The sequence below is a fragment of the Neopelma chrysocephalum genome, unplaced genomic scaffold, assembly GCF_003984885.1.
Source record: "Neopelma chrysocephalum unplaced genomic scaffold, ASM398488v2 Primary Assembly neopelma1_180, whole genome shotgun sequence".
Classification (NCBI taxonomy): domain Eukaryota; kingdom Metazoa; phylum Chordata; class Aves; order Passeriformes; family Pipridae; genus Neopelma; species Neopelma chrysocephalum.
In genome coordinates this window covers 1,723,573-1,732,497 of record NW_020897842.1, presented here as the reverse complement: position 1 = coordinate 1,732,497, position 8,925 = coordinate 1,723,573, and the positions used below count along the sequence as shown (strand labels likewise).

Below are 8,925 nucleotides of genomic sequence, written 5' to 3'. Positions count from 1 at the left end.
CCGGGAGCTGTGCCTGGCGGGCGCGGCCGTGGCCGAGCGGGTGGCGGCGGGCGGGGGGCGGCTGCCGGCGGCGCTGCTGGCGCTGCCGCTGCTGCAGTCGCTGGAGCTGAGCGGCTGCGCGGCCCTGCGGGAGCTCGGCCCGGGCCTGGCGGCCGCGCTGCCCGCGCTGCACACGCTGGTGCTGCGGCACAACGCGCTGGGCCCCGCCGGGCTGGGAGAGGGGCTGGGCGGGCCCCTGCCCGCGCTCCGCCTGCTCGACCTGTCCGGGAACGGGCTGGAGGCGCTGCCGGCCGCGCTCGGCGGCGCCGGGGAAGGCGCGGGGGACGCGGCCCCGGCCTTCCCGCAGCTGCGCGGCCTCAACCTGAGCGGGAACCGGCTGCGGGAGCTGGGCCCGGGGCTCGCCCGCGCCGCCCCGCAGCTGCAGGAGCTGCTGCTCTCCGGGAACCGCCTGCGGGCGCTGCCCGGGGGGCTCCTACCCCCGGCGGGCCCCGCCGCGCCCTTCCCGCTGCTCAGCCGGCTGGACGCGGCCGACAACGAGGTGGCGGAGCTGGGCCCGGACATCGCGGCGCTGCCGGCGCTCAAGGTGCGAGCGGGCCCGGGGCTCCCTTCGCCCTCCCGGGTCCCCATCACCCTCCCGGGTCCCCATCGCCCTCCCGGGTCCCCACCGCCTTCCCGGGTCCCCATCACTCTCCCGGGTCCCCACCGCCCTCCCGGGTCCCCACCGCCTTCCCGGGTCCCCATCGCCCTCCCGGGTCCCCATCGCCCTCCCGGGTCCCCATCGCCCTCCTGGGTCCCCATCGCCCTCCTGGGGCTCCATCGTCCTCCCGGGTCCCCACTGCCCTCCTGGGTCCCCATCACCCTCCCGGGTCTCCATCACCCTCCCGGGTCCCCATCATCCACCCCTGACCGTCCCGTCTCTGTCTCCTCCAGAGCCTGGACGTGGCCAACAACCAGCTGCGGGAGCTGCCCTCGGCACTGGCCGACTGCCCCCGGCTGAAGGAGGCCAACTTCAGGGGCAACCCGCTGAGGGACAAGCGGCTGGAGAAGATGGTCAACGGGTGCCAGACGAAGGCCATCCTGGAGTACCTGCGGGCCGGGGGCCGCGGGAAGGGGAAGGCCGAGAGCGCCAGGGAGGAGGTCAGGAAGAAGAAGAGGGAGAAGCAGCAGAAGAAGGACGGTGGGGATGGGGAGCAGGACGAGGTGGAGGAGGCGAGCAGGCTGCTGGTGAAGGTTCTGCACGTCTCTGAGAACCCGGCGCCCTTGGTGGTCAAAGTGAGCCCGAGCGTCAAAGATGTTCGGCCCTTCATCGTGTGCTGTGTGCTGAGGGGAGTGAACCTAAAGCCGGGAAACGCTCTCAAGAGGTTTCTGTCAATGCAGGTAACTGCTGTTGTGTTGTGGTACTTCTTTGCAGCAGGAATGTTGCTGTCAGAGTTGGAAATAGACTGTTCTAGGCTCCTTCCAGCAGATGAGTTTGTGAAATGTAGGGTGGGAGGGTCCAGGGGTGGCCGTGCAGAGTGGCCTATGCCAGCAGCACGTGCCCAGTGAGTCCAGAATCAGCAGAACTGTGTTTTGGGAAGGACCTGTTAGAGCTCAGGTGTTGCCACGAGGGCAATGGACGCGCTCATGTTTGTGTTGTGTCTGTAACAGCAGCTTGTCGGTGCTGTGGAACCTGTTGAGAGCTAAAAATAAACCCGTGTCCACGTTAGATTTATCCTGGATTGGCTCCAGGTTCCCTGATCTGTGCTAAAACCATGTTGCACACCCAACTTCCTGACTGAGGCATCCTACCCACAGACCTGTCCCTTAGGTGGCAGGTGGGAGCTGCTCTCTAGTTACAGAGTATTTGTGATTTCTGACTTAAAACTTGATTTCCCAGTTGAGAAATGTCTCACGTGCTGCTGGGCTTCACTGCCTTTGCGCTTGGGCTGGAGTGCAGAGACAGGCACCTCGCAGGGGAAGGGAAGGGCTCTGTTTCATACTCACCTGGCTGGTAGTGCTGCAGACATTAAATACAGAAGAATCTGCACCCCAGGAGGGATAAATCACTTTTTGATTTATTTTGTTTTAGACTAAGCTGCACGAGGACATCTGTGAGAGACGCACAGTAGCCACCATTGCCACCCACGACTTGCAGCTGGTCAAAGGTCCTCTGACTTACGACATTCAGCCTCCTGACGAGCTGAAGGTAGGGCTTGGCAGTAGTTTCTTACCCCACAGGTCCTAGAAAACTAATTCCTGAAACTTTACTTTAGAAGCTCTACTGATTTTCTTGCTATCCTGCTGTACCAGGTTTAGTACCAGTGACCGAACCTGTATTCAAGTGGGTGTTGTAGCTTACACAAAGCATTGAGCTCACAGCACTCCATGAGAAGTGGAAGGTGTATTTCCAGGCTGAAAAAGGCATGAGGAATGACAACATACAGGAGTGTGGTTTTAATTATTGACTTGCTCAGAGGAGTTTTGAATTCAGATGTTTGTTTTCTTGTGTGGTGCAGATAACGCCCCTGGGGCGGAAGGAGATCAAGGCAAAGGACCTTCTCCGGCAGCTGCATTTGGAGGCTGAGGAGCAGCGGAAGCAGAAGAAGCGTCAGAATGTCTCTGGGCTGCACAGGTCAGTACCCTGGTCTTTTGTGCTTTTCTTCACACACATTCAGGTGACTGTACTGGGGATGGGGCTCACAAACCCAGCACGAGCTCTTGGGAGTTGAGATGAAAAACACCGAAGTGAATTTTTGCATGAAGAGTAACCCGGAAGGAAGCGAGGATGCTGAGTGCCCTTCCAGTGTTTCTGTCTGCATCCAGAGTAAATTATTGTCATATGAGTTATTCAAGAGGTGACAAATCTATTTAGAACAGCAAATAGAAGGGAAGCAGAGAATAAAGAAGTGTATGTGGTGCACATTCAGCAAAGTAAGTGAATCAGAGATGGGGTAAATCTGCAGGTAGGAGCAGATGAGCATGTGGCTCTGCCCTGTGCTGTTCACTGCTCGTGCAGAGGTCACACACTAATTCCTTTTTGTCACTATTTTCTGCCATTGTGTCCAGCTGCTCTCTGTCACTCACTTTTTGCTGCACTGTTTCTTTTGGCAGGTACCTGCAGTTGCTGGATGGCAAAGACAACTACCCGTGCCTGGTGGATGCTGAGGGCGCTGTGATTTCCTTCCCACCGATAACCAATAGTGAGAAAACAAAGGTACTCTCTGTTCATGGAAATACATTAGTCAATTAAACAGTGTTTCTTTCTGCTGAGAGTTAACTCAAAGACACACACAGGTTGTGTTCCAGATATAAACCCTCACAGCCTGTGTCCTGTGTGCTCGACTGTCAGACTGAGAGGGATCTGGGAGTTAGAGCTGTACCTCTGGAAATCTGTTCCAAAGGCACCAGCCTACCTGTGCAAAGGCTTTGTGGAAGGGCAGGAATAAAAGAACAGCAGTGCTTAACCCCTGGTTAAATTAAGTAAAAGCCTTTAGTTCTGTGTATTGAAATGTGTCAGAGGGCTGTGGGTGAGATGCTCTGACTCCTGACTTGCTTTAACTGTGCAATTCTTACAGATTAGAAAAGAGACCCGTGACCTGTTCCTGGAAGTGACGAGCAATACCAGTTTACAGACCTGCAAAGATGTGATGGACACGCTCATCCTGGTAGGGAGATCAGGAAAATATCCTGTCTCTTCTTGGTGGGCTCCTACCAAATGTGTCGTTGCTGAAGTGCACGGAGGAGAACACAGAAGTTGATTTGTATTTTAGCATTATTATTATTCTCTCTCATTAATTCTCTGCCACAGGATTGATCTTGTTCTCTGTATTTTGCTTTAACAGAAAACTGCAGAACTGAACAGGTTTACCTTGGAGAACAAGGAAGGCTCAGGCTCGGATCCCGAGCTGGATGCTCCCTGTGGACCAGGGAGTTTGGATCCTGGGAACCTGCCCCTGGTGGTGGAGCAGGTGCGAGTGGTGGACACGGATGGAAACCTGAAAGTACTTTATCCTTCTAAGACTGACCTGGCCACAGTGTCCTCCCTGCTGACTGTGCTCCGTTAGCAGCTGTCCCAGCTGAGGACAGGACTCCCTTTGCTTTCTGGTTTTTCCCCGTGTTCAACAGTGAGGGGGTTTGGGTTTCTACAGAGAAGATGCAGAGCATCCTGCTGGGGAGGCAACAGCTTCAGAGTTTGAGGAGCTACAGCAAAGAGAATGAAATCTTTCAGCCTTAACAGAGACGTTGGTGTTGGGACAGGGCAGAGAGAGCAGCGTCTTCAAACGTGGACTTACAGCAGAGGAGGTGTCAGACATCAGAACTCAGCACCTTGTAGAGGAAACCATCGTGATATTTAAAACAAATGCAGCCACAATTTTCTGCAAGATCATTTTTCTTCCTGGTGTCTTTCATCTGGATCATTATTTTGGCAGCAGAGAAATGCAGCAGGTGACAGTGTGGAACGGAGCTCCTGTGCTGGGTACAGTTCAGGATCAGAATGCCAAACCACATCTCGTTCTGCAGAGTTCTGGTTTTATCTGGAGTTACTGTGAACACTTAGTTCCTGTCAGAAACATTTAATTGCTGTCAGAACTTGTGGGATGAGTTTTAAAGTGACAGTTTTTGTGTTCAGGCATGAACACAGCTCCCGTTTTTAAGTGGTCAGTTGAAATGCCTGCAGGGTTTGTGTGTCCCAGAGTGTTTCAGAACCATCCTGCATCCCTGTGGAAATGGCAGTGACTGTCTGTGTGGCTGGTGATTTCCTGTGATAGAACATGGGCTTTGTTCATGCTGATGAGGTTCAGGTCTGTTCAGAGGGCTCTTGCTGCCTCACACTGGCACTGCTGAAGCTCCCTGTCCCCCCAGAATACAGACACTTGTGCCAGGGTGACCCTCCTGGGGCTTTCTGTCCCACCCCACATGGAGAGTGTTGGGGACACTTCCCAAAATACAGGCAGTTGGGGCAGTTCTCAGTTGGGCAGTCTGTGGGTGACCTCTACACCCAGGTGACCACTGGTGTGAACTTGCAGCTCCCCCTCAGCCAGAGTGACCTCCAGATAGACTCTTTTCTGTTAAAAATTATACTCTTGGAGCCCTAACTGAACTGATACTCTGTCAAATACATCCCTGTGCTGGGACTTGCATATGGAATGGAAAAATAAAACACTACTTGCAGTCATGGCACAGTCACTCATTTTGGCACTGGTGAATGTTCAGTCACCTCACTTAAAAACTTCCCAAAGCAGCTGTTGTGCGCTTAAAAAACTGGAATTTCACACTTCCCAGCTGCTTGTAGCCCACCAGAGCTTGTGCTTTGGGCTTCCCTGGGAAGTCAGGTGTTTCTACAGACCAAGGACTCGCAGCGACTTGTGCTCTGAGTCAGCTGAAACAATTGAATCAGATACTCCTGCAGAACTTGATTTCAGTAAATTGAGTTTAATCTGTTGTAGGTCACCAGCTCAGAGCCAAGGACCCAGAGCCTGAAGTTGGTGGTTTCTGGCTCAGCCATCAGGGCAGCTTTTCCGTGTGGGGAGAACTCGTCCTCTTGGGAGGTGATGAGCTGTACATGCCGGGGTAGTACAGGGGCACCTTGACGTCTCTGTGCTTCAGCATGTGATAGAACTCCACCCGTTCGTCAGCAATTCTCTGCAAATCAGGGATACGTGAAGAGCTGGGAGTGCAGAGGTGGAGAGCAAGGTGTTCTCTCACCTCAGCAGTCCCTCCCTGGCTGCTGGAAGATGAGTTTGGCAGAGCCACGTACCTGCAATGCCTCCATCACCTGCTCCTCCGTGAGCTCGGCGTGGGGAGGGTCCTGTCCCTCCACGCTGTACGCAGCCTGGATGATTCTGCTTCGTAACCTGTCAAACTGGGGATGAAAGAGGAAAGCAGGTGCATTTAGTCTGTATATGTGATTCCTTGACATTAGCATGGATTTACAGGGACTGCACTGTCAGGCCTGGGCAAAGTACTGGTGAGTGATGAGATGGAAAGTGTTGGTGAGAAATTACGGGCGTTCTGGGTTTCACTACGAGTGCTGTGGTCACGGTGTGGGTCTGGGTGGGCTGCAGCCCTTCCCCAGGCATCGGGCACGTCTGCCTGCAGGAAGTGGCTTTAAGGTGGTTCCCGTTACCTTGAGTCTGGAAGGATGTTAGAAATCTGGTGATGTGACTGTTCTGAACTCTCGTTTCTCAAGGGCCTCTGGTGTTTGCATTGTAAGTGGTGTAAGAGCTGCCTGCCAAACAGCCGGGGAGCAGATGGACTGAGATTCCCAGGCGTGTCCCAGGAGGGAGGCAGGGCTCTGGGGTGACAGAGGCTGTGTTTACCTTGCTGCTGATGCGTTCCAGTGCCACTTTGGTTTGCACCTCCTTGTGCTGCAGTGCCTCAACCTGGCTCTTGGTCTCCTCCTGGGCCTGTTGCTGCTCCTTGGCGTGGCGGCGGCTGGTGACAACCTCGATCCGGAGCCGTCTGATTGTCCCCTCTAACTCACTGATCTGCTCCTCCTGCTTAGCCAGCTGGGATTCCTGTTCTGCAACAACCTGAGCAGATGCAGAAATCCAGCTGTTACTGTGGGGAAGACAGTGAGCAGCTTTGGCCTCGTCTTCCCAGGATCTGGTCCAAATGCTTCTGGTATTTCCTGGGCAGAGTCTATGGACTAACAACCTCACCAGTATCCCATAACTGTTATTACTTGGCATTTTCTCTAAAACTACTTGGATTGAGTAGAGGGATTAAATGCCAAACAAGCCCAGTGAAGCAGCAAACACCAGAATTTTCTCTGGTGGCTTTGCACCACATTCACCTGTCGAAGGCTGTTGTTCTCCTCCTCCATCATCACCATCGCTTCTTCCTTCCTCTGTTCCTCTGTGAGGCTGCAAAACTGAAGGCAGAATATTTTACACTTTGGTTTCACAGTTACAGGTGCCCCTCCTGCCTATGAGAGAGGGAACTGCTGCGTAAATCCCAAATTCCTTGCTCTCCTGACAGCCACGGCCACTCGGGCTGTACCTTGTCAGACATGGCTTGGAGCTGCTCTTCTCGCTCTCTGAGCTGCTTCTGGAGCATTTCGTTCTCATATCTGAATCTCCGGAGCTCAGATTCTTGGATCTCCAGTTGTCTTTGCAAGGAGGAGATGGCACCTGTGGAGTGGGAGTGCTGTGTTAGGCCAAAAGCTCTGTGGCTCCTTGGGTGAGCACGAGCAAAGCCGTGGTCTGGGGGTGGACACCATGGGCCACGTTAATGCTGCAGCCACAGTGACACTGGGTGATAATGTGGTTTGTGGTGCTTTGTGGGTTTGTTCAGCCTGGAAAAGAAAAGGTTTCAGGGTGACCTAATTGTGGCCTTCCAGTACCTGAAGGGAGCTACAAGAAAGGTGTAGAGGGACCACTCACAAGGGCCTGGAGTGGCAGGACAAGGGGGAATGGCTTCAAAGTGACAGAGAGCAACCTTAGATCAGATTTTGGGAAAAAATTATTCCCTGTGAGGGTGGTGAGGCCCTGGCACAGGCTGCCCAGAGAAGCTGTGCCTGCCCCAGCCCTGGAAGTGTCTAAGGCCAGGTTGGACGGGGCTTGGAGCAACCTGGGCTGGTGGAAGGTGTCCCTGCCCATGGCAGGGGGGGTGGAACTGGATGAGCTTTAAGGTCCCTTCCAACCCAAACTATTCTATGATCCCACGTGTATTAAACTACATGACTCTGTGTGAGGTGGGCACTGCTCTGAGCACACGTGGAGAGGGTACCACGAGCCCAGGTTTGCGAGAGCTGACACTGCTGGGTGCCCAGGGACTCTGCTGGGGCTCTCTCTGCTGGGGTTTCTCACGTTCTTCACTTCAAGAGGAGACTGTTTTCAAAACAGGTGGCGTTTCAGCCTCGCCCCGTGAGCAACACCCTGCGATGTTCTCAGGGTCGGAGGAGCCGAGGCACGGGATGAGCTGGGCAGGGGAGGGCTGTTCTGGGCACCTTCCCCGGTACCTGTGGCCATGTTGTGGTCATCCTTGGCTCTCCGCAGCTCCTCCCGGAGTTGTTCCAGGGTCTGGGTGGGCTCAGACTCCTGCGAGCCAGCAGCGGCTTCCCCGTCCATCGCCCGGGGCCTCCCTGCAGCTCCCGGCGGGCTTTGGAGCGGGTTGGGAGCGGGTTGGGAGCGGGGCCGCTGCCCGGCAACGGCGTGGGCCGGGCGGTGTTTTCCGCTTCCGAGCGCCCGCCCGGCCCCGGGCGGGGGAGAAGCAGCTCCGGGGCCGCGTTCCGTGGCCTTGGAGCCGCCGTCCTGCCCCTCCTGCCCCTCCTGCCCCTCCTGCCCGTGCGGGTGCGCCGGGAGCGCATCCCGGAGCGCATCCCGAGCGCCGGAGCTGCGGAGGGACCGCGGGAGCGCGATCCCCGAGCGGACACACGGACAGACGGAGCGGAGCCGCACCGAGCCCTCCTGGGGCTCGTCCCACCCTTCCCCTGCCCCCCTGACCCTCCCCTGCCTCCCCCAGCCCGTCCCTGTCCCACCCGACCCCCTCCCTGCGCGTTGGAACGAGAGGAGCTCTGAGGTCCCTTCCAGCCCAGCCCGTTCTGCGATTCCAGGATTCCTTTGGAGCAGGGAGCCCAGCAGAAGGCAGAGCCTTCAGCCACGGGCCAGCCGGAGCTTTGGACCTTTGGAGCTCTCTGCAGGTGGGTGGCTCTGCCTGTTCCCCTGTGGCTCTCACAGGCCGGTTCCTGATGTGTTTTGAAAGCTTTTTAACGGTGTTTTTGTTGTATTACAACAACATTCTTGCCTTCTTCCATTTCAGAGTGTCCGTTTATAAACAATGCTTCTTGCAAGACTCTTTAGTTCCATCAGTTTCCAGTTCCTGCCTGTGGAATACACATTCCGGAAACTGGAAGTAGTGGTGACATTTGTAACTTAATTTCCTTTAAGAAATTGTTTTTAACAGTAATTTTTCAAACTCAGAAGAGCGATGTCTTAATGCTTG

At 55.4% G+C, this 8,925-nt stretch overlaps 2 protein-coding genes across 2 annotated transcripts in view; one reads left to right on the top strand and one right to left on the bottom strand.

Annotated features, from left to right (window-relative positions):
• LRRC47 (leucine rich repeat containing 47) overlaps nt 1-5,153 on the top strand; it is a 5,989-nt gene extending 836 nt beyond the window's left edge. Inside the window, exons 2-8 of the mRNA XM_027702113.1 lie at nt 8-583; nt 931-1,377; nt 2,069-2,185; nt 2,496-2,611; nt 3,091-3,193; nt 3,555-3,644; nt 3,822-5,153. Of these exons, the coding sequence (XP_027557914.1) occupies nt 8-583; nt 931-1,377; nt 2,069-2,185; nt 2,496-2,611; nt 3,091-3,193; nt 3,555-3,644; nt 3,822-4,043 (1,671 nt within the window). The 3' untranslated portion in view covers nt 4,044-5,153. The remainder of the gene's footprint in view (nt 1-7; nt 584-930; nt 1,378-2,068; nt 2,186-2,495; nt 2,612-3,090; nt 3,194-3,554; nt 3,645-3,821) is intronic.
• A 75-nt stretch (nt 5,154-5,228) lies between these two features.
• On the bottom strand, nt 5,229-8,132 carry CCDC27 (coiled-coil domain containing 27). The gene is made up of 6 exons (XM_027702146.1): nt 7,943-8,132; nt 6,982-7,112; nt 6,776-6,853; nt 6,300-6,512; nt 5,738-5,842; nt 5,229-5,622 (listed from the first exon to the last, which is right to left on the bottom strand). The coding sequence occupies exons 1-6, from the start codon at nt 8,049-8,051 to the stop codon at nt 5,485-5,487; spliced, it is 774 nt and encodes a 257-aa protein (XP_027557947.1). The 5' UTR covers nt 8,052-8,132; the 3' UTR covers nt 5,229-5,484.
• Between the last annotated feature and the right edge of the window lie 793 nt (nt 8,133-8,925).